The following is a 25,276-nucleotide window of genomic DNA, read 5'->3' as shown; positions in this document are numbered from 1 at the left end:
AACATCAAGAAATTTCCTCAAATGTTCTTCATTGTCCTTCTCATTCTTGGAATACACCTGAATATGATCAAAGAAAACATCCAAATACTTCGAGTAAATCTAGCATTAAATATTCTAATGTGGTAGATGGATTTGTCGATCCAAACGCCATAATCACACACTCATAATGTCCATATCAAGTGTTAAATAGTTAGATGTGGTAGGTGCATTTGTCAATCGAAATGACATAACCACACAGTCACATTAAGGTCAATCTTGGAAAATAGTTGGGCTCCATTAAGTATTTCAAGAAACTAATCAAGTTAGGGTATGGGGTATTTATTTTTTATAGTCATATAATTGAATTGCCTATAATCAACACACAATCTATAAGTACTGTCCTTTTTCTTAACGTTATAGTGCACCCCTTAGGGGAAACACTTAGCCTAATGAATCATGGTTTCAAAAGTAAATTGGTTTGTTGAGCTCTATAGCTTCAAGTATAGACATCTTACATGGACTTGGGGAATTTGTTGAGCTCTAGGAATTAAATTCATTACATGTCAATTTCTCTTTTAGGTGGTAGCTTAGTTAAGCCATTTGGAAGTAAATCATCATATTCTTGAAGCCAATTTGGTATTTTGCTATTCTCTTCTTTATCCAAAGGATCCAATTGAATTAAAAACAGCTTGTTCAACATTTTCAAGTCTTTCACTAGGTTTATCTCTTGATTTGAACTTACAAATTCTTTCTTTATCCCCTTTCTGGAAATCTTCACTTTATTTTATCGTAGAAAATATTTGGGAAATATTTGCAACAAGCTATTCCATTCCCAAAATAATGTCATAATTCCCTAGTGGAAAGACTTGAATAATAAGCTTCAAAGATTTGATTTTCTAGAGTCAATTCCAATCCCTTCACAAATCCTATGGACACAATTACCCAACCATGGGCCAACTCAAATCTCAAAGTAAACTTCTCTAACTTTCCAATTTTAGTACTTTCAATGTTCGTGAAGAGATTAATGATTGGATACTATGAGTATCTATAAAAAATTCCAAAGGTGTATTAGAAATTATACCTATTAGCTTTATGACTGATGCTTGGTGGTGTACTTTGTCTTGCTCTATAATCAAGTAGATTTGGTCTTTTTACTTCGCTTCAATGACTAATGCAATTGATTTAGCCTTGGATTCTCCTTCTCTATTTACCTTTCCACCCTTTGTTTTACTATAGAGGAGTATCCAAAAAATCAAAACTTCTATCCCTGGGCTCCAAGCATTAGAAATGCAACCCTTTGTCATTGTCTTGGTACTCAAAAGCCACCTATTCTTATTCTCCATAATGGTTTCACTTTGGATCCCATGCAACTATTGTTACCATGACTTCTCGCCTCTTGCGAATTGAACTTCCTATGAATACTTTGTCCTTGTCTTTCCTCTTGGCAAGGGTATCCAAGTCTCTTACCCCTCTCATTTGCTAATGATTCTTTGCATAAGTTTAAGGCATCCTAAATTAGCTTGGGATTGTTTCATTTCAATAAGTTTGATCTAATTTATCAATCACTCCATGAAACTTGCCATTCTATATTCTCCTATTAACTTGAGGGCATACGTCATGAACATAGTGCAGTACTCATCCACACCTAGGGGAAGTAGGAATAAATTGTTCTAAAAATAATTCTTGCATTTCTTCCCAAGTTAATTCTTCTGTGACAACTCTCCAGGTGAGGTACAAATTCCTTGATCAAATCTTTGCATCACTAATTAAATGTATTTTTTCTTCTTTGACCTTCATGCACATTAGTTTAAGCCAACCGAAAGTAGCCTTAGAGGTGCTCAATCCAAGTTTCAACATCCTCTCCAAATTTAACTCTTGCCTTTGTTTCCAATAGAACAAAGAAACATCCGTTATCAACTCCAATGGGCAATAAGGAAAACTTGGCTAGTATATCTTGTTCATTTTCTATATGTATGGAAAAATGACTATTTGAATTTATTCATTTGGGAATTCCTTAGACACTATTCACTCCTTATAAATAGTATGCTTCACCAAGTTCATTCCATTCAAAGACAAATCCAAAATGTCCTCTCTAGTTTCCTTATTTCATGTGCTTCATTACATTTTCTTAATAGGCATCACTTCAGAGATTGGTTTCCATTCATCCTCTTGTTTGTTTTCTGTAGTATTAGTCTTTATTGTCACAACAATTTAATAATAATAAACTCAAGCAATTTACTTAGCCCATAATGCTTCTATTTGTACTAACCAACATATCTCACATGAGAGTCCTTTCCATCAAGCATTCAAAGATATTCTTCATAAATCATAGCAAATTAGTCCATTATCTGAGCACATCAAATAGCCTTTGTTACATAGAGTTAGATATATTGCATTACCATCTAGACTATTGACTTATATAAGACATTTGATACACAAAAATATGCATGAAATGTTACTCATGCGAGATGAGTCCATGTAAATAATTTCATACTGATCACCATGCATGCACCTTAATTTCATCAACATGTGATGCATTTCTAATGTTAACACAATAATATCACACTCTCTGCTTGTATCAAGATCACTGTTTTGATTTCCATGAAAATGTGATTGCCGACATGCATAATACTAGATAGACATTCAACTCCACATAGCTTTGCAGGCAACTAAATCTTTCTACCCCAATGACAAAATAAGAGAGATACCAAAGTTTGTAAATGTGGCAATAACATTACCATACTATATAAAGCTCCCAAATCTTTTTCATGATGCTGGATCCTTGTGAATGCATAATAGTATGTTCGGATGATATTCATTATGCTTTTCCTGGTAAGTTCAATCTAGGTTTGTGCCTCCCTATCACCATGGACCACCAATTTGGAAAACAAACTCCTAGAGAAGTTTAGGATGTATTGAGTCTCCTCTCCCCCAGACTAGAGGATCTCCTTTGAAGCATATCCACAATACTCTATTCTTTGTAGTTTGTAAGATGCAATTGCATGCACTCCTGAAGTGATAGTAGCCGTTAGCTCCTAAAACTAAGGACCATTGCCCTTTAGCTTTTAATATTGTTAACCTTTGGTTAATAGGAGAATTGGGATTGGCTAACAAAGCAGCGAAGTCATTCCTTTTGGACTTAGGAATGCACCATCTACTTTTCAGTAATTTATGGCTGAAACATTAAAAGTTTATCTAATTGAGCTCATTGGAAATTATTTGGATGACGTTTGTGTTTACTCATTTGTCTCTTATCATCTGATAGGTAAAGTCTTTGATAGGTGCAAACAAGTTGGTATTCCATTAAACCCATCAAAGAGTGTTTTTTATGTCAAAGTTAGTGTCCTACTTGGCCATGTAATATCCAAGGATGGAATAAGGACTGAACCAGGAAATATCAAAGTGATAGAGTGCATGCCTAGCCCATGAGTTTAACTTAATTATGGTCTTTTTTTGGGTTTATTAGCTTCTACAAGTGTTTTATTTGGTATTTTGCTACAATAGCAACCCCCTTGTGTGAGCCCACAAAGAAAGAAGTGAAGTTCTAGTGGACACCCAAGTTGCATTTCATGAACTCAAGAGGTACTCTTCTAAGACACTTACTCTCAAGAAACCAAGATGGGATATCATTTTTCATGTTCGTGTGGATGCTTCTAGATATGCCATTGGGATTATTCTAGCTCAACGGAATGGTAAATTTGATTATCCTATTCATTATGCTAGTAATTGATGACTAAGCCCAAGTGCAACTGTAGTACAATTGAGCGAGAAGCTTGTATAGTGTCCAAAATTTCACACATTATTTGTTGTAAAATCAGCTCATATTTTATGTGGATCATCACACATTATTATATCTTATCAACCAAATGGTAATTTAGGGCAAATTGGTTCGATGGATGCTCTTGTTGGTAGGAAGTAAATTTTTGGATTGTTCATAAACCTGGCAAATCACATGCAAGAGATGATTATTTGTCTCACTACCGCATCATACAACGAAGTCAAAAGTACCCATCAAGCTTCTTGATGCCAATCTTTTGCTATTGACTTCACTGAGACTAAATGTAATGACTTGTTGCAATATCTCTCTCAGGGTACATTCCTTGAGCATATATCTAAAGACAAGCAATGACAACTTGATGTTAAGGCTAGAAGTATAGCCTAATTTGTGGGTCAATTATATCACCAATGTGCTAATGGTGTGTTGTAGAGGTGGGTGTTACCACACGAGCACACCATGGTGTGTGTGGAGGCTCATAAAGGTCTTGTTAGGGTCATTTTGCAAGTGACCTAAGACAGTGTTGCAAGGAGGGTTATGGTGGAGCACTCTATTTTGGGATGCACATGCCTTTATTTTTTAGTGTGATGCTTGTCAATGCACCGGGAGGATGCTTCCCCCTGATCATATGCCTATACAATGGAGTGAGCCATGGGAAGCTTTTCAGCATTGGGGCTATGATTTCATTGGTCCTTTCAAAACAACTAGACATCAAAATAATTATGTCATTGTAGCTACTAATTATGCTACTAAATGGGCTAAAAGCAAAAGCTATGACTCTGCTCGAATACAACAAAATTTCTTTTTGAAAGTGTTATCTATAGATTGGCTCTCTCATACATTTTGTAAGTGATGAAGGCACCCATTTTATGAATGAAGTCTTTTGAAATCTTGATGGAAGAATTCATGATTGTCGATCGGGTTGCTACTACCTACTAGGTCTAATAAATAGGCCGGGTCCCCGCCAATAAAACCCTTTGTTCTCACCATATTGAGTGGGATACCAAGCTACATGCAACATTATGGGCTTATAGAACCACTTATAAGGTCACTACAAATCTCACTCCATTTTGAATGGCCTTTGGATTGGAATCTATTGTCCCATTAGAATTTCTTGTTTCGAGTTTGCGCATCGTTCTAGAACATCAGGGCTGGTGAACCAAATTAGTTCATAGATGGTTGGAATAGCTTAGTAACTTGGATGAATTATGTTTGCGAGCTGGGTGGACACAACAGGTAATTCAAAGGAGGAGGAAGGCTCAGAATGGTAGATATATTGTACCCAAAAATTTGAAAATGGGAATGCTTGTGTTTTTCTACAATGCAAGGGATGAAAGATGAAGCCTAGTTTCAAATTTGGCTGGGATGGTCCATACAAATTGGCGAAGGTTTATGTTAATGGTGCTATTAAACTGGCTAATATAAAAGGCAACGTGATTCTTAAGCTAATCAATAGGAGCTGAGTCAAGACATACAAAAGTGCTAAAGTCTCACCATACTGGACAGTTCACGATGGCTCGATAGAGTGCCATGTGCCATTGAGTCTCTTAAAGTCACAATTACTAGCACTAATCATGAGAACTACAGTGAGTGTGTTTTGGCCAAGGAGTCAAATGGGATGCTGGAACTGGCAACAATGAATCATCAGCAATGAATTGTTACCTCATGCAGCACTTCACACTCTATGCTACTTGCTCCTCACCTTTGTCCTCATAGGCTATTCTAGTCCCTCTTGGCATAGCGTAATCCCCTCTAACTCTATTATCCTACTCATAAATCTAATTATATCTTGGCTTTTCATAGTTAGATAATTCCACATATAGGCACCTTATGATAAATGACAATTCTTTAGTTCAAAACATAACTTTTCAAACCATATACACATCTCTAGCTTCAGTTGCAATGTTTGGTTGTTTTGTAATGTTTTGTGTAAAATCCCCTTTGGATAGTTTCCCTGCAAAGACTTTGGTATTCGAGTGTATCTAAAGAAATTTTTGTAGTTATAAAAAGGAATCTAAAAACTAGATTGAGTTTGATTTAAGGTTGCATATGCTAATTTACTTTAAAATTCCTGTGTAGCTTGGTAGTAGTGAAGAATCATCTCTATCCCTTCTCTTAAGCCCCACCCAGTGTTTGGCCAAGGGATTGGTTCCTGGCCCCTACACCCACAAGGCAATGGGACTAGATGGGCCCACTTCTAAGGTCAGGTTCTTGGACTCTTTCGAAGAGAGAGGTAATGGCCTTTTTCATTCCTACATAAGAAACATGCCTGTTTGATTTAAAGTTGACTCTATTCACATAGTCACAACCCCCCTCATACGCATTATGTTGAAATAAAAGCTAAAAATGAAGTTAATAATTCACATGAGGTTCAAATGTGCCACATGGTAGTAGTGAAGATAGATCTCTATCCCTCCTCTCAAACCCCACCTAGTGCTTGGCCAAGGGATTGGTTCCTCGCCCCTATGCCCACAAGTAAACTCAGCTACCACACTATCTTTGTTCTCCACCTTTCCGACTCTTGTCACAACTATGGATTCTTCTGCGTCCAACAAATGGGAGAGTGCCAAAAAATGATAGAGAGTGGATTTGTAGCTGCAAGGGCCATACTAGATTGAGCTCCCTGCAATGACAATAAAGATGCTTAAGCACAACAAGTTGCTAGACATGGCGAACCTACCATGGATCAATATGTGGGTCCCCAGCTGGTGCAAGAGCTCCTATGAAGATGACATGGATAGTATCAGCATTCAAGGCTAAAGGACTTGAATAAGTGGTTACATGCTAAAATTTTCATGTTAGCATCGATGCCGCTCAGCCATTCTAAGAAGGAGCAGCAAGCAACCGCTACCCATTGTTATAGGTAGTTTGAAGACCGTATTGTCCACCAATCATAGGGGTACCTCATTAGCAAGGAAAAGGATGTAGGTTCATAGCCCTTCTTTAGGTTCTTGATGGAGTATATTGGGCTAAAGAAGAGTCTTGGGTGTATCCCAAGGAAGTTGTGGCAAAAGCTCTAGCAGCATACGAAGACCTTGTCACATCGATTGGTTGGAAATATTCTTTGATGCCTTCAACAAACAACTTAAAGGCATTTTTGTGGCACATCAAGCTCATTGCAATATTGGGCCACACTTATGCATGATTCATCATGGGCTAGAATCAAGAGCAACAGGATGGACGGGCACCCCTCAACTCAAACATCTAACACCAAGGTTGTTGCTCACCACCTTAGCAAGTGGATCAAGTGAGTCTTCAATAGGGATGGAGATAGAAGTGGCCATTTGCAAAGCAAGTGGTTCAAGTGCAACAGTAGGAGTAGGATCTATGATGGTGGAGTTAGAGGTGATAATTATTGAATCCCATTCAGGGCCTCCACCTTCCCCAATCCCGAGTTTCATTTGAGAAACTCATTCCATCACTACCCGCCTTCCTAGATAGACCTTCAATCTTATCCCAAAGAATGAACTTCCTTCCATGTCTACTATTCTAATAGCCTCTTCTCTAGATCCCAACTGCAATCCCAACTGCAAACAAGTCCCTCATACTACGTCGACTTCCCCAAATAGCCCCAACACTCATCCTTCTCCACCCCATATCCAAGCCCTGCCAGGTTTCCAGAAGACAATATCAGGAGAGAAATATGGGCTTTCTAACCCTTATCAAGCGAGGAGCTAGCAACTAACACCACAGGGGAAACAAACAAAGAAGTCATAGAAGAGTCTCCTTTGGGTACTGCGGAGAAGTAACCCACCATCAAGTAGATACAATGGAGAACCAATCCTAAGAGTTTATCCAAGGCACAATAGAAGTGGCCCCAGCAACTAGCAAACTGACCCACACAGCCAAGAGAATGGAAGAGGAGAGATCTGCCACCAAGATAAACACGGAGTCCACTCAGGCCAAGGCACCTAAAATCTTAGTGGGGGTGGAAATAAAGGGGATACTAGATAAAGTGGAAAGTGAGGTCCAAAATACCATCCACACTTTTGGCATTCTAGGCTCAGATACAAGAAATGTGCCTCCAACCAAGGTAGAGACACTGGTAGCCCAAGTCGGCCATACAACCCCACTAAAACCTCGAGATGAGGTCATGGACTTTTAAGCCCCGAGCTTAGACATCCAAACACAGGGGGATAGTAATCTTTGGAATCAAAGGCTCTAGAGAAGCAAGAAGGACTTGGAAGAAAAAGACGATCAGTAGTAATTGCAAACTCAATGATTTCAAGTTCCTTCCCTAGAAATTGTTAGGCATGTACCTCGCTTGCCTCCTCCTCAAACTATTTTACCAGGTGATGGTATTAGTCCCCTTTTCTATTAAGAATATTTATTGAGCTCACAAGAAGTTTTAGGGAACTGGTAGCAAATCATGGAGTAAGTGATGGAGGCATCTTGGACCACTACCCATGTGGCTTGCACATGGGTGCCACCATAGGCTCTATTTAACGAACTCCAAAGAAATGCATGGTACATTACAGAGCTAATAAACTGGTGTACAATGAAATTTTCAAGCTCTTGACGAATAGAGAGAAGAAGACAGATGATAAGATGGCCCACCTACAAACCATGCATGAGTAGCTCTAGGTTGATCATGGCCTAATAATGCACTAGTATAATGAGGTGATGGTCACCCTCAAGTCAGCTCAAGAAGCCATTGCCTCACAAAGAAAACTTATGAGGTGACTAGGAGGAGTAATTCAAGGCACTATGGGGAGTAAAGTACGAGTTCTAGTAGAGCCAAGTGGAGAATGAAGTGCTGTGACAAAGGGTGACCAAAATAAAGCAAATTTAGGACTTCTTGCAAGAGATGGATCAACTTAAGGAGCACCCAAGTGTACCCCTAGGCAGAAAGACCTAGACAACAAAGGGGATGAGGCGGGTCTTGATGGCCAAACTCGAATCTTAAGCACTAGCATCACTGTTTAGGTGCAGATGTGGGAGATAGTGCAAGTGCTGCTACCACAATTCCTATCATGAGTACAATGAGCTCAGTAAAGGTTAACCTTGATTTGGGAGATGAGTTGTCCACCTTTTATGATGAGGTCGTGATTATGGCAAACAAACAGCAATGGGATTTTGTAGTGCAATGAGGTGCTATTATTATACACCCATTGGACAATAATATGCCCCTTAGCATGTCTTAGCCACCCTTGTACTTTGCCCAACTTCTCTGATTGGTGGAACAATTTCTTGGGAATGCTCTCATAGAGGCAGATATCTACTTCAACTACATTAAGTTGCTTTGCCAGCCTTCATATGAGAAGTGGCTTAGACCCAACAGCAGGGTGCTAAGCCAGGGTGGTCATTTAGTCTTCATATGAGAAGTGGCTCAGGGTGGTATGACAATACAATACCATGTTTGAGTCTTGAGCCTAGATGCACCCAAAGCTAGGCAGCTTAGTCCATATATGGATTGATGCCTGGGAAGGAACCCCAATAGGTCCATGGTTGATATCCGTGGTATATACACATGGTCCTTGGAATCCCGACCTACCAATGTGAAATCAATTGGGATTGTCCCCATGGGCTACTCCACCATAGGTTACACCACCCTTCGGACCTACAAAAGAACTTGCCAGAGAATAGACAATTCTAGCCACCACGGAGGTGCTAATGCAATGCAAGTGACCCCAAGCACTAACTCTTAAGAGGAAGACCCTTCCTCTTGAGAAACCCCTAGAATGGCATTAATAGCACAGAGCCCTTCCTAGAAAATGCTGACGACATAGCTCCACTGAAAGATGCGTAATTAGTGGATCACTATGCTTTGAAAAATGGATAGAGTGGGTCACTAGAGATGAGCTGTGAAGACATAAGCCAAGTAAAGGCAAGTATTAACCACTAGTTAATAGGAGGCTTGGGATTGGCTAACTCAGTAAAATAAATAAATCAACACAGGTGAGTTTGCGTAGAGACCAAGCTGGAAGCGGTGAAGAATGGTACTGAGTTGTAGAGCAGTGCATCTCCACAGTTAAGGAGAGATGCAAGAGATAGCCAGAAGTGACCAATGGTGGAACATGATGATAGGCAAATTTTGTGGACCTCGATGCTATAGGCAGAACTGATATATTGTACATCTTAAGTCATGTTTTGCATGCTAAGACCAACTTTTTGTTTTTATGATGATAGAAAGTGAGTGTTGATTGTGGAACTAATGGTAGATAGGCTAGTGGAGGAATGGGTAGAGACCATGCAAATAAAAAAAGCAGTCACACCTCCGCAAAAAAAGAAGCAGTCACTACTTTTGCCATCACTTTTGATACGTTACTCAAATTTAGGAGCCCTTTTTTTTGGTTGCAAAGATGAAATAAATCTCTATGATTCTCTAGAAAAAATCATGGCCTAAGTCTATAGAAAATAGGGTTGAAAAGAGAGAATACGATAGGTAATCAGTTTTGTGTTGACAAGCTACTCCTATCTTGCAGGCAAAGATTGGACCTATGGGAGAAGCGCTCCCTAGCTTCAGCATTGGTCCTTTTGTTAGATGTTATGTATGCTTGTTTTTATGGGAGATAAACTTGAAGGATTGCATATATTATGTTTGTGTTCAAGATAAAGTTTCTAGCATAGGGCAGTCCAGAGAGCATGGGATGTTGCAAGTGATTTAAAGGTTGATGAAATATACGTGTTATGGGTTCATCTGCGATGTTGTCATTATGTTTTTGAGATGAAGAGCTATTATAATGGTCACTCATAGTCCTCTAGTTTCTCTCATTAACGGTCCACCTTGTTAGTTGGAAGTAGAAATACAAGGCGGTGAGGGTCCATCTTTTTAGTTAGCTTGCCTTTGATGAAGTTAATAAGCTCCCGCTTAGAGGTATAGAATCAAATTAGAGAGGGATTACCTTTAGGATGATGAGTTATGTGTTGACAAAGAGTAGAGTCGAACTAAAGAGTTCAAGAAAGACTATTGGTTCATGGTAGTGTGGGGAGTAGGGAGGTTGGGGGAGGGGGAGGGGGAGGGGGAGGGGGAGGGGGGTGGGGGTAGGGGAGAGAGATGACAATGGGGGGAGGTTGGGAGGGCTAGGGGCTAGGGCGAGGGAGGATGTGGGGGCAGGGAAGGGGATAGGAATGGGGGGGTGGAACCTAAATGTAGTTGAAAGGGGTCTAAAAAGACGATAGGCCTACATAAAACGTTTTTTAAAACCCTAACTCTCATTACTCGATGGCACGAGTGGAGGAACTACCAGGCCAACAAGACGTCACCTCCAACCTTCTTCCTCTAGCTTTACGACTTCCATGGCCTCCATGCACAACTCATGTGAGCCCTTCCCCAACTCCCAAGAGTGTGAGCCCTCCCCGTGACTCCTGTGAGCCCTCCCCCAACTTCTAGGAGCATGAGCCCTACCCCAACTCCCATGAGCCCTCCCCCAAATCTTGCCAGCCCTCTGCAAACTCCTGTGAGCCTCCCCCAACTCTCGTGATACCTCCCCCAACTTCTGTGATCCCTCCTCGAACTCGTATGAGTAGCAGCACAATGAGCCCTCCCATGTTGCCACAATAGAACCTCATCTAGCATGCTCCTTTCCAATGCGTTGTACAAGAGATAGCACAAGGATACAAGGACAAAGTGCACTTTAGCACAGGACCTGTTGGGGTGCTCTAGGAGGTTATAGAGCAAGTTACCAATACTTTGTTCGAGGACACAAACTTATGTGCAAAAGTGTGCCACCATTATGAACAAAGACATGGCTCTGGTGAAGTGGCTAGAAATGGATCCCAGCCTTAGGCCATAGAATATCATGGAGCCTAGCCTTAGGACTTAGACTATCCCCCTGTACTTGAAGGCACAACATCGTATCTGCTTCCCAAAGGCCGAACTCTTTTAATAAAATATATTTTGATTTTGTGCATTATCACATCATTGAATAACTTCTCCATATTTATGTTATATGGTGCTTTTCATTTTCAATGTCTAAAAAGTAAATAATGTAATTATTTATTTGGCACTTTCATTTCTATCAAATCCAAGTGGAATTTCATTGTAGCATAGAAGGCAAAAGTGTCTAGGATGTTGCAAGGAGCCCATAAAGCCCAAACCCCTCCACGGTGAGAATTTGGGCATTTTGGGCCTCCCAGAATGCCCAAATTTGTGCCATTGAGGGTTTTGGGATTTCTGGGATCCTTGTGACATCTCGAAGAAATTTTCCTTCTGCGGCATGGTGAAATTCCTCCTGCATTTGACAAATCTAATGACTAGAGTGCCCAAAACTATCCAACAGCATAAAATTGGCTTTAATGTACTTTCAATTGTACTTTAGAAAGTGATAAAAAAGAAATGAAATCAAAATTAATCCATAGTCTTTGACATGAAAGATTTTGGGATTATATATAATTTTATTACATTCTGAGAGGTCAAATATGTGATTTCATGATGGAAAGAATGCCCAAATTTTGGCATTTTAGGAGGCCAGAATGCCCAAATTCATGCTATGGCAGGTTTTGGGCATTTTGAGCTCCTTACAACGTCACAGACACTTTTGCCTTATGTGGCATGGGGAAATTCCACCTAGATTTGACAAAAATGATCATCAAATTTTCCAAAATTGGCGAAGAGTATATAAAATTGGCTAGAAATGTAGCACTGTTACACAATTTAAAGGATGGAATAAATATGTTAAACTATGTCAACAACATCGATGACTTTCAAAAATACAACCACAATTAATTGGATGGAATAAATATGTTAAATTCATCAAGAGTGATGACTTAAAACAAAATAAGAAACACATATATCCATTAAAGACATGTATCCTTTGGAATAGATGTTTGTATTCCAAAATGTATTACAAGAGGGCTCATAAGCTATCTTTCTTCTTAGCTAGTTCTCATACATCAAGAATATGTGTCTTCGAATCCTTGAGTGGACTCTTAAATGTAAACCTGGTTGTAATAGCACTAAGATCATCCTCTCGTTCTTCCAATGACATAGTTGTGGCCATCAATGACCTGCCATGAATATTCGATCCAAATGCATTGACAACAGCCAGGAGGTGGACCAAAATGGCCTTGTTGGAATTTCGAGTGATTTTGTAATACTTGATAGCATGCAGCAATGCTTTGCATTTCAGTAGCTCCATAGGCCCTTAAGAAGAAAATTTGATGTGGAAGACCACGAGGTGTGTGCCACTTCGCCAAGGTAATGAGATAAATAATGATCTCGTCACGCACTACAAACAATTCCCATTGAGATGAGAGCTGATCGACCTCAAATTCCTCCTGCATCAATTCAACAAACATTAGAAGAGTAGCAAAACAAATTATGCCAAAAGACCATGAAAACACAAAACACTGTTCAAACTTATCACTATAGCTTCATCGGCTTCCATTCCTTCTGCTTTTGCAATGTTGATGGATCCATGTGATGTATATTGTTCCGTTTGAGAAATTGAACCTTTCTCCTATTATGTCCTGGAAGTGGAATCTTTTGCATGAGAGCATTGTGCATCATACATCGACATATCTGCGTCTCTCAATGTAACCTGCGTTGTTGTCAACAAAAGTTCTACCATTGTCTAGTCTTCTCATGTTGAATCAAGCTCGTTGGACCCCCTTCAAGTTTCTGTATTCCCAAGACAATACATCTTTGTACTTCATGAAGAGTACATTGGGTACCCTTCTTTGGTTTTGTCTAGCCACAAAGAATGTGACCATGAAGTAGAATACATTGATCTTGATTCAGACATTCTTGAGCATACCTATGTGCATCACCAATCTCTGGTCCTCCATGCAAATTTTGAATCGCAAAGGTAGAAAATTCATTATCTTCAAAGATGATGTTTACACTTGAGCCTTCATCAATGAGAAATCCTCTCACAGTGTGATTTTGAATTTTGACATCATTCATGGGAATTTCTTCATCATCCTAGATCACCATTTTACTTACTATATCCTTATCAATCATGAGAGTGTGACCACAGGTCATTGGAACTATTACCACGCTTTGAAAGTGGCTATTTTCTTAAGACATTTTCTTTTCTTCTTTCCAGCGAAACCCACACTCCATCAACTTCTTCGCACTCCTCTAGATTGCTCAATGTGACTTTTTGACCACCTTCAGTGCTGAAGGTGCCATGCTCACTGGTCTGTGTGTGATCATCTTATTCGCATTATTTTTAATTTTGAGACGTTTCTTTCACAATAAAAATTCACTCTTCGGGGGGCCCTCCTTGACATAGAAGTAGAATACCATGTTGGTACTCTTTGGTGTGTCCCCTTGATAGGGTCTTTATGTCTCCTTTTCCACTTGGTGGATGTCCTTCATTTGTTTGTGCTTGTTGAACCAACACTCTTTGGTCATTTGTCTTGAGCGATTGTAAACACTGCAATACTTACTCAACTAATGCTCATCTACTATGTGGCCATGAAGTTTACACTCGTAGCAATTTCACTCTTCAAGGATGCCTATTATGAGATTCAAAAGATATTTTAGCTCACCTTTTTAAAGTTAGTGTCTTTTGTTATCACCACTTCATCTTCATCTTCTTCATTAGTGTCCAACTCTAGGATAGGTTTTACTTCTCTTTTAGTATTCCATGTTCCTCTTTTTGACCAAAATTGCCCTATTAAGAAATTTATCGTATGTTGTTAGGTAGGATCTCCATGTTGTGCAACTCTATGCCTTGGGTGAGGCACTCATCAACTAGAAGTGCAATAACATTTTGTCTTGCACATTGTGGAGTTGATTAGTCAACATCCTCATTCATGGTACAAAGTTGTACAACAATTCACCTTTCTATTGGTCAAGTGTATTGAGCTTTAGAAATACGTATTCCTTGCTAAGAACCTCCGTAGCTCTCAATTTGTCATGCATGGCAAAGTGCTCTGGGGGTATTAGTCATACCACAAAATGACTTTGACCTTGAATGTAGTGGGAAAGTAGTACTCTTCCTCCATGTTGACTTGCTACCATTCAAAACGAATATGCCAATGAGATTGGGGATCCTCTACACGTGTGTTGCATACATTTTAGGAATTTCATTAGTACTTTTGGTCATCTTGCCTTGGTGCAAATTGGCTCCAAACATGTCCATTGTGTCTTATACCACGTGATTTGATCTTTGCCATTGCAATGATGGTGAGGATGCACTTCCTTATTCTATTCAAAACTCCTCTGAATTTGCTAGAGGTGGGGTACTTTGACTCTCTTGGTTGTTCCTTCCTTCCTCTCTTTGTTTGGCGTTGGTTGTGGCAAACTATTTGGCTTGCTCACTTCCTTCATGTAATGCTTCTTCTTCCTCAATGATCATATAGAGTCCTCTCATCTAAGCTTCAATTTTGGTGATCCACTCTTCTCTTTGTTGTTGGTAATTCTTTTAGAGTCATGTCCTTGCATCCATTTTTTTGAAATTCACTACAAGTTAGCACATTGTGCTCTCACCACTGGCTTTTCTACATGCAAACAACTTAATTCTAGGATCATCATAAGGCTATGCCCAATTCATCATATTGTGTGTTGGTGATTCAATTAATCCCTTGACCCTTCTCTTTGTTTTGAGTGTATGGAGTAACTGCCTTTTCTACATAACCAAAGGGGTGTTTTCTCCTCAGCAAAGGTGTGCAAAGTGAAGCAATGTGAATACATAGCATGGGAGCAAGGGAGAAATGCAAAAATTAGAAAGCGAATGGTGGTATAGAGGATGTAGAGAGAGAGAGAGAGAGAGAGAGAGAGAGAGAGAGAGAGAGAGAGAGAGAGAGAGAGAGAGAGAGAGAGAGAGAGAGAGAGAGAGAGGAGATGTATGCACACAATTTGGAAAAAAATTTCTTCTACCTCTTAGCTAAAAGTGGCATTCATATACAAGTAGCTTAGGGGATGCACTCTTCACACCCACATTAGTTTGGTAGCAACAACCACCTAAACTATAGAAATCTAGTAATTGATACATGTTACTCTTTTGACATTTGAGTGACATTCATGGGGGGTACTGCCCACCATGGTCCAAATTTACAATTGTTCACACCTACCCATCAAAGTAGGTTCCACTACATTGTATCAGACCTTTGACACCTTGCTCATTTGCGGATCCTATGTTATTTGTCATCTAACTCTTATCAGGCCCATTACCATCTAACTCTTCCTCAAGTTTAGATCTCGGACGATTGCAGTCATTTTTGTCTAACTCTTCCTAAGGCTCAATTCTATAGCCATGGTCTATCTATGCCTTGTCATGTAGGACCATCTATGGTAGACTGGGCATATAGTACACAATGTTGATAGGAGGGTAAGTGTTGCTCCCCACTCTACGCTAGCTTTGCCCAACCTCTCTTTAGTTGTCGACAACTTAGTTTGTCCCCTTTGCTCTTTGGTCAAGGCATTAACTCTTCATCAAGGCATTCACTTTTAGACTTAATTGAATCCTTAGGGTTCAACAATAGAGCTACCATTTGATAGAAAATTAGCTACCACATTGGTAATAGAGAATGATCCTTCTTGGATCACTTTGTGGACATTTGCATGAGCCACCCAAGCCAACATCTAAGGTTCTCTACGTGCCTAGTTGTTGGGCTAGATATGATACTAGAATTAACCGAGCCGTGAGACCAAATGAGGACGAGCTCCATGAGTTTCCCCTTCAATGTTAGCCTACGTTGGGTTGGCATGTGGTCAGTTAAAGTACTCCTTGAGTTGGGTCAAAGATTCAACTCACTCTCTAGGCTTGGGACTCAATCTTACATGCTTATTTGGTGGTTGTGCCCCCTATGCACTAAAAGAATTTGATGAATTCAAGAAACTAGATATGGCTAACTTTAGGCATCCTCCATCCTTGTCACCTCAAGTGCATGTTTAGAGCATGATGCTAGTAATAATAGGATTGATTTGCTTTGGGTTGGACTTGATTTGGAATCTATCATTGAATATGATCCCTAATCATAGGGCAATCCTAAGGGATGGCAAAGGAGTCAACATGCCAACCTTGTGCTCCTCCTATGGAGATAGTGGCTAATCTTTGTGGTGATGCCAGGTTAAAGAAGTGAGTACTCTACAACTCTTCCCTTTGCCATCGAATTCCCTCTAGCACTCTGGAGAATTCATTGGTGAGCTGGGTCTAGACTTTAATGAGCTTCATCTTTCACACTAGTACCTTTTGCTCACATTATGCTTTCAGGATGCTAACACTGGTTCATAATTTGTGCAGTGCTATCACTTCTTGCTTTTCTTCATTGTCCTCATGAATGGCCACTAGTCATTGCTCGATGGACTTCATAGACTCAACTTGCTTTTCTTGCTTTTCTTCATTGTCCTCATCAATGGCTGCTAGTCGTTGCTCAATGGCCTTCATTGACTCAATATGCCATAGATTTGGATCCTCCTCAAAATATACATGTAGCTTTGAGGGACTCATTCTCTTCCTCAAGTCTTTGCCCCCTATATTCAATGACTCTCGGTGGTAGAAATTTTTCTATGACATAGAACATCATGTTCATTTGCAATTGAACCTTTAGAGCATACATGTCATAGTATTAGGAGCGATCCACTTGTGTGTATACATCATTACATTAACTCTTGGAAGGGGATCATGGAAACTTTATAGGGCATCTATTTGTTGATGGGGTATAGATTTGTTGGCGATGATTTGGCTTTGGTCGCTACTCCGATTGGCCTACATTTTGATGTGGCTTTGTCTTTCGAGTACCTTCCCCTTTTCTTCCCACCTTGTCATCTTAGGTTGATCTTTGGTCAGTAGTGCCTCTTTGCATTAGAGTTCTTTCTCCCTTTGTTTAGGTGGTGGGGTGACTTCCTCTTTAGCATTTCTTGTAATAGGTCATCCAAAACATTTGTTGGTGGGGGTGGTGCCTAACTCTCGTGATTCTTGCAAGTAGACAAAGGTGTGTGTCTATGCATCTACACCTCTACTACCACGCTTAAATCTTCACCACTTGCTCTTTGATCTACAAAGTCATGAGATTTTTCGAAGTTACTTGTGCACCTAATGCCACCTTTAGCACCTTCTGAACCAACATTCACATTACACGTGTATCCAATTTCTTGAGCTGAATTCGTTGTGATAGAAACTAGAAAAATGTCTTCACTTCCACGTCCTTCACTTTGCTAGTTACATACCCTTTCCCTTGCAACCACATGTTATCATTGAATGGCACATCATAATCAAATACAATAGGGTTGGTAGATCCCATCATTGGTTTGAGGTAGTTGGAACACTTTGGTTACCTCCTCTTTATTGTGATGGTCTACCCCTTTGCATGTGATGATCTAATCAAATGCCTTATTCCATGGAAATTGGTGGAAATTGTCAAAGAGGTTGGTCAAATGGCGTCAAGAGAATCCATTGGCCATTGAGAGTTTTGTGTTTTGGGCCCTTTAATTTCTATGGCTCTATCTTCTTAGGTATAGGCCCTTTGGTCTTCATCGCTTTTAGTTTGGGGGTTGGTTTGCTGCCATTCGTATGTGGGGTGAGAGCTAGAGATTTTACGTAGGACTTTAGAGGCTTTTTGGTTGCTTGAATTGTGAATGAGAAAGTTGAACTCTCTTTCCTTCAAGTGTCTATATTAAGGGGTATTCTAGGGTTTTGCTCCACGTTATGGGTTCAAGCTCCCCTCCTTTTCTCCTTTGTAGGCCATCTCCTTCCATGGTTGCATTTTTCATCGTATTCATTTGTGGGTTGACCTTTTTGCTTCATGGGTTACACCCACTTACCAAAAGGAATTTATCCATGTGCCTCGATGCCAAAGCATCCCTTGAAACAAAATCAATGGGTGATTGAACAATAGGATCACCAAAGTGTTAAGGGAAAATCAAAACCATAATAGGTTTAGACATAGATCGGGAACCAATTAAAAGAGAAACTACATGCAAGAATAGAACATAGGTCTGTATGCAAGAAGAATACATGAACATATTTTGGACCACTGTCCAAAATTGTTGCAAGTTGAACTGCATATAAAATTGAATAATGTCATTGGGATGTGTGCAAGATGTGAATAGTAATGTCATTGGGATGTGTGCAAGATGTGAATTATAATCACACGAAACATGATGTAGTGCTTATTAACAATTACAAACACAAGGAAAGAGGCGTAATAAGGACCAAGTCTAGAAGATCTTCTTGTGACTTTTAGAGTTCACCTTCAATTACTAACACCACCATTGATTTGCCAACTTCCCATTCTTAATTTTACTAACTTTCACTAGTATCTACACACCCAATTGTGCTTAGAGGACTATTCTAAAAATGCATGTTATATCGTTTTAACCATAATCCTCAAAACTAGGAGTTTAAACCATGCATTATTGAGACTCCAATGTCTTTGATAGATGTGTGAAAATTATAACACTACCATCACATTAGTGGATTGAAAAGAAACTCCAAGACAAAAGGCTAGATGAAAAGTAATCAAGAAGGTGGGTGAGGAAACCACCACACAAAAAGAAGAAAGATAGGAATAATGTCTTGGCATAAAGAAAGTGGCATAGAGAAAGAAATGCCTAAAGATCTATTACATAGCATATCATCTTCACTTATGAAGAGAGGAGGAATTGAAATAATACTCGAGCACTTATGCCGTTTACACTAACACACTCAAACTTCTCATCGACCCCCATTTACAACCTCTTACTATCTCTAAAATTTTTCTTTTTATTTTTCTTTCCTTCTCTAAATGGTCACAAGAACTCATTATAGTCTAGTCTAGTTCCAATCTCACCATTCCAATAGGTGTTTCCATGAATTGCCTTTTACAACAAGATCTACTACTAGAAATCGACCATCCCACAAAGGATTGGGAAAACACAAAACCAACAGGATGGGGAGCATCTTAACCAATGCCTTATTTAATCACACATGCACGCGCGTGCATGCAAAGAGAGAATCTATTTAATTGGAAATATGGGATTAGAGGATCCTTGTGTCTTGGATTTTGCTAAAATAGTTGATCTATTATATGAGCTTACTAAGTAGGATGTCAAGTTTGTGGACTCCCAAATTGTCCAAAGTTTTCTATTAATTGAAGCAAAAGGCTTCTAAAACACCAATTCTGAGACAACCAAGGTGGGAGGTCATATTTCATGTGCATGTGGATGCCTAGCTCAATCAGATGGTCGGATGGATTATCCTATTTACTATGCTAGCAGACTGATGGCCAAGCCCGAGTGCAAACTAAACGAGAAGCTTTGGGAATGGTTTTTAGTATTCAAAAAATATGTCATTATTTGTTGGGCAATCAGTTCATTTTTTCTATGGGCCATCACGCTTTATTATATCTTATTAATAAAACTATCATTCAAGGTGTATTGATAAGATGGATACTTTTGTTATTGCAGGATCATTTGCAAATATGGTTGTCCAATTGAGTTTGTAAGTGATCAAGGCACTCATTTCATGAATGAAGTCTTTGAGATTCATACATAAGAATTCAAGGTCATTCACCAAGTTGCTACTACTTACTACCCTAGATAAAATGGATAAGCCGAGTCTACTAATAAGACTTTGAAAGTGATACTCATAAAAACAATCCATTCTAATCGTACTGATTAGGATACTAAATTGCATGCAACATTATGGGCTTATAGAATAGCTTACAAGGTTGCCACCAACCTTATCCACATGGCCTTTGGATGGGAGGTTGTTGTCTCGGTTGAATTTCGGGTTCTAAGTTTACATTGTTGCTTGACATGAATTGGGTGAACCTCAATCAATACAGCGCAGGTTAGAACTTGCTAAGCTCGACGAATTGCACTTACAAGCTGCATGGACATAGTAGGTAATTCAAAGGAGGAGGAAAGTTTGGCATGACAGATACGCCCAAGAATTTGAAGAAAGGTATGCTTGTGCTGTTATACCACATATGGGGGGCAGAATTCACCTTCATAAGTGGTTTTACGCAGAGGTCCGACATATTGGCAACCACAAAAGTGCAAGGAAATCCCACTGGAGATCAACCTGGTTCAAATACCTCACTTTTGGGTGGCACCCTTAGGCATAGAGACAATGGTGGCATGAATAGATCATGGAGCCACTAAACTCGAGCCAACAATTGTGCCTCAAGTTGTGGGAACAGCAACGGCAGACACCTTGATGGCACCCCTCAAGGGAACAGAGCAGTCCAAGACCAACAAAGGGAAGGAGATGTAGCTTATTGAAGATGATGAGGAAGAGCAAAATCAGCAGCCACCTTGCAGGTTCCCTGGACTGTCTCCTCAGCCAGCTCAATGAGTACCTCAGCTCCTCCTCCAAGAACAGTGCTACCAGGTCAGGGTTGTTAAGACACTCGTATCTTATGGTAAGACACTTAAGACACGTGTCTTACCTTAAGACACGTTTAGACACGCTCTAAATTTTTTATAAAATTTAAAAGCCCTAAAATTTCAACGTTTTGGAACCTTAGACTTTGCAAATAGCATTTTCGTTTCGTGACTCATCGTCTGGACTCCGTACATGCCGTCTGTACCATGGTGCCCCGTCCATACTACCCCGTACGCTTTTTTGCCTCTCGCGTACGGTTGCTGAAGATTCGCCGTACATTGTATGGACCTACCGTACAAATTCGTCGTACCCTGTACGGACCTGCCATACCCTGTACGGATTTACCATACATTCAATCCTGCTGCTGGTTTGGGTGACGAGCATCAACGTTGGAGCTCAGCCTGCCTTCAGGTTCACGTTGTGCATCATTTGCTTCTTTTATCTCGTTATACAGTGCTGTTTTTGAAGGCCTTGAAGGTTCCACTCTGCATCTTGCTTTCTCTTTTCCCAAAAAATTGGGGCAATTATGGGCTGAAAGCCCTAAGAAAGTTGGCCCCCTTCTGGGCTTGTTTCAAATAAGAGCCTACTAGTATAACAGTAAATTTAAAGGGGGCAAAGTATGGGCTGAAAGCCCTAATTAATTTGGCCTCCTTGGGGCTGGATAGCACCATACTAGCATTGCTTATGCCTTATGCTTTCAATGTCCTACAAACACCACAGTGGAAGAGGATGATCAAGGCAGTGGCAGCTGTGGGAGCTACAGATACATGGGCAGGTGTGACATATGGTGCGATGAGGACATCTGTGTTGGAGGAGGAGATAGGCAGAATTAACAAAGCTCTTGATCCTATCAAGGAGGGATGGAAGAAATTTGGTTGCATCATTTTGTCGGATGGATGGAGTGATGTTAGGAGGAGGGGCATCATTAATATATTGGTATCCTCATGCCTTGGTACCTATTTTTTGAAATGTGTTGATACAGGTCGAGGAGGTGCTAGCACTACAAGTGAAGTCATTTTTTAGCATATCCAAGCAGCTATCATCGAGATAAGGCCTGAGAATGTGGTCCAAGTTTATACAGACAATGCAAGTAATTGTGTGACGATGGGAGAGCTTGTGGAGGCAGAGTTTCCTTCCACTGTATGGACTCCTTGTGCTTCACATTGCCTAGACCTTCTCATGGACGACATCGGTCGGCTCCCTTGGATTGCTAGTGTGATGCAAACTACTAGTACCATTGCAGCCTTCTTTAAGAAGAAGCCCAAGGCCTTGGCCATATTCAGGGAGCATAGCAACTTGGAAATTGTCCGGCCATCAAAGACACGCTTTGCATACATGCACATTGTTTTGGAGCGCCTTTTTGCAGTGCATGCAGCTCTTCGATAGACAGTGGTGTCTCGGATGTGGTTAGAGTGGCCTAACTCTACCAGGTCAGAGAGCATGACAGTACAGAGGATGTGCTTGGATCACTCACTTTGGACTGACATGGAGTCCATAGTGAAAGCTCTCCATCCTTTATTTGCTGTCTTGCGAGTGACTGATATGGAGGGAAGTACTCTTGGCTTGGTCCATCATTTCATGGAGCAGTTGCGTGTTTCGCTGAGTACATGTAACTCCCTCGAACCTGAGAGGTAAGGTTGGTCTATGTCCATTATATTAATAAGTAATGAATCATCACTTATCATAAATCCATTATCAGTGTTTATTATAATTTACAAATTATGTTGATATGTAGATTGGAAGAAATAAGGTCTCTAGTGGATACGAGATGGCAGTTCATGCGTAGGCCCATCCATGGGCTTGTTACCCTTTTGCATCCACTGTTTAAGTCAGCTGATTTATTCAATACGCCAAAGTTACTGGCGGATAGAGATGCCTACACAGGGAGGGTTTTTTCAGAGGATGAGCAATTGGAGCTGGACTTGGAGCTTTCTCAGTATCAGAATAGTGTGGGTGTTTCCTTCTCTAGACCCACGTCTAGAAGGAAAGAGATTTGTGTGAAGCCAATTGAGTGGTGGGAGACATATGGCTACTCCACTCCTCGAGTGCGGAAGTTGGCTCTCCGGATTTTATCTCAGGTGAGGGCTGAGACATATATCTTTGGCATTTGCTATTCCTAGTTTGGTAAACTGTAAATGTAGATGATGATTGATCTTGATTCTCACTCCTTCAATCTCGATTTGTAAATGCCAATAAGGATTTGGAACCAAAAGGAATGTGCAGCAGGCGCATGCGAGAGGAACTCGAGCTCCTACTCTTTGATCCATACGAAAATAAGGAACAAGTTAAGCACAAGGCAACTCGAGCGCTTAGTATACTGCCGTGCAAACTTGAGGCTTATAAGAAAGCTTAAAAACTTGGCAGGTCCAATGCAGGTAACATTGGTAGCTTGAGTCTATTGTAACATGTTCCATCATCTATGATTTCGATTCTAAATATATCTAGGAAATTGAAATCATAACAATGAACATTGAACATACGCTTGTAAATGTTGTTGCAGGTGGATCCTACAAGCATTGACATAACCAAGTTGCCTACTTATGCTAGAGTTGAAGCTGATGAGGAGGAGATATATGCACAGCTACATAGAGAGCTAGAGACCATAGATAGACGAGTCACTCGTTCACGTCGTAGATCAGCCATTGCTATTCTAGCACAGAGGGACACAGGTGAGGGCAGGGGCAGAGGCAGAGGCAGAGTCAGAGGCAGGAGTGGTGGAAGAGGAGCACAAGGTCATGGTTGTGCCATCCGACTTAGCCATGGGAGAGCCATGGCTATGGCCAGTACCTCGTTAGATACACCTATGCGGTCTGCCTTGGACGAGGAGAAGGGGGAGGATGAGGAGGAGGAGGAGGAGGAGGAGGAGGAGGAGGAGGATGAGGTGCGTGAGGAGCCACAGTATGATAGTGAGGGTAACACTATCACTGATGGTGACTTTGGATCCAACAGTGGCAATGACCTAGCAGATTCAGACTAGGATGAGTCTTGAGAGACTTGACTCTTGAGATTCAAAAGTTTCCCATTCAGTTATGTGTATGAGGATTCAAATTTCATTCATGTCACATGTGACTACTAGATTGTTGGCATTGGCCGAATTATTAATGACATATGTTTAAACTTTATTGATCTATGATGATTGACTATCATCTATGTAGCCCTCTAGGCTCTTTTTAAGTTGTAATTTGGAATTTTGAATATCAAATTGTTGGTTTGCACTTCAAACCTTAAAGTTATGAGTCATGACTTGCAAGCCCATGAGTCTTGAGTCTTAACTTTTAATTTTTAAGTCTCGAGTCTTGACTTTTAACTTGCAAGACGTTCCGAGTCCGGAGTCTTGGCATTTAACTTTTAAGTCTTAATTGACAAGTGAGAAGTCTTCACTCTTAACTACATTGTACTTCTAAAATGTTAAAACTAGCAGCTAGTCATGCTACCAAGTTGTACTTATACATACTTATATTTTTAAATTTAATATTTATTTAATATTATTAGAAAACATATCTTACGTGTCTTACCTTTAAGACACTTTAAACACTCGTGTCTAAAGCGTGTGTAACGTGTAGTGTCTTAACGTGTCTTACAACCATGTACCAGGTGAGGGTATCAACCCTCTATTCTTTCAGAAGATATGTCTGGCGCACAATCTCCACAAAACTGACAGCTATTATGCAAGTCAGTGACAAAAGCTGCTCGGACAGTGCACTATGTGGTTCACAACTGGGTACCCCCACAAGCCTTGTTCTTCGAACGTCAAGAGCACAATTATCAAGTGCGGAATTGAAGGGGTGGTACCATGAGCTGGTGGAATGCATGTCGGAGTGGGAGAAGAGAATAGATGAAAAGTTCACTCGGCTCCAGACTGCTCACAAATAGCTCCGAGCTTACCACAGCCAGATGCTTCAGCGATGCAATGGGGCAATGAGTGCGCTCAAGGAGGCACAAGATACCATTGCCTTACAAAAGAAGCTGTTCGTCCAGCAAGAGGAGCAAATTGCTACTGTATAAAAGATAAGAGGCCAAGCTGCAGAGCAGTCTCAGGAATAGAACTCCGCTCTTAAACTGAAAGTAGCCAACCCTCCGACAAATTTAGGCACTATTACAAACACTAGATAAGCCATGGAGCACCCTGGAGTCCCACCAAGAAGACAGGAGCCAGACGACGAGGGGGATGGCACGGGACTACTGGAATGGCACACTTGGCCAGCAAGTGTAGCAACATTAATAGCTCAAGAATGCAGGGCAGGAGGCATAGCAACGCAGCCACTACTATCCTAGTGGCAGTTGCAGCGAACCCCACACTTTGGAGGGGCCGACCTTGCCA

At 40.5% G+C, this 25,276-nt stretch overlaps 1 protein-coding gene across 1 annotated transcript; it reads left to right on the top strand.

The window, feature by feature from the left end:
- Nucleotides 1–22,440: 22,440 nt before the first annotated feature.
- LOC147884964 (uncharacterized) lies at nucleotides 22,441–24,828 on the top strand. The gene is made up of 5 exons (XM_087397244.1): nucleotides 22,441–22,586; nucleotides 22,691–23,033; nucleotides 23,169–23,330; nucleotides 23,456–23,653; nucleotides 24,550–24,828. The coding sequence occupies exons 1-5, from the start codon at nucleotides 22,441–22,443 to the stop codon at nucleotides 24,826–24,828; spliced, it is 1,128 nt and encodes a 375-aa protein (XP_087253370.1).
- Nucleotides 24,829–25,276: the final 448 nt, after the last annotated feature.

This window comes from Dipteris shenzhenensis, chromosome 26 (assembly GCF_047967505.1).
Source record: "Dipteris shenzhenensis isolate YYH24624 ecotype China chromosome 26, Dip_SZ_1.0, whole genome shotgun sequence".
In the NCBI taxonomy this organism is placed as follows: Eukaryota; Viridiplantae; Streptophyta; class Polypodiopsida; order Gleicheniales; family Dipteridaceae; genus Dipteris; species Dipteris shenzhenensis.
The sequence above is the reverse complement of the archived record's forward strand: the minus strand, read 5'-3'. Positions and strand labels throughout refer to the sequence as shown.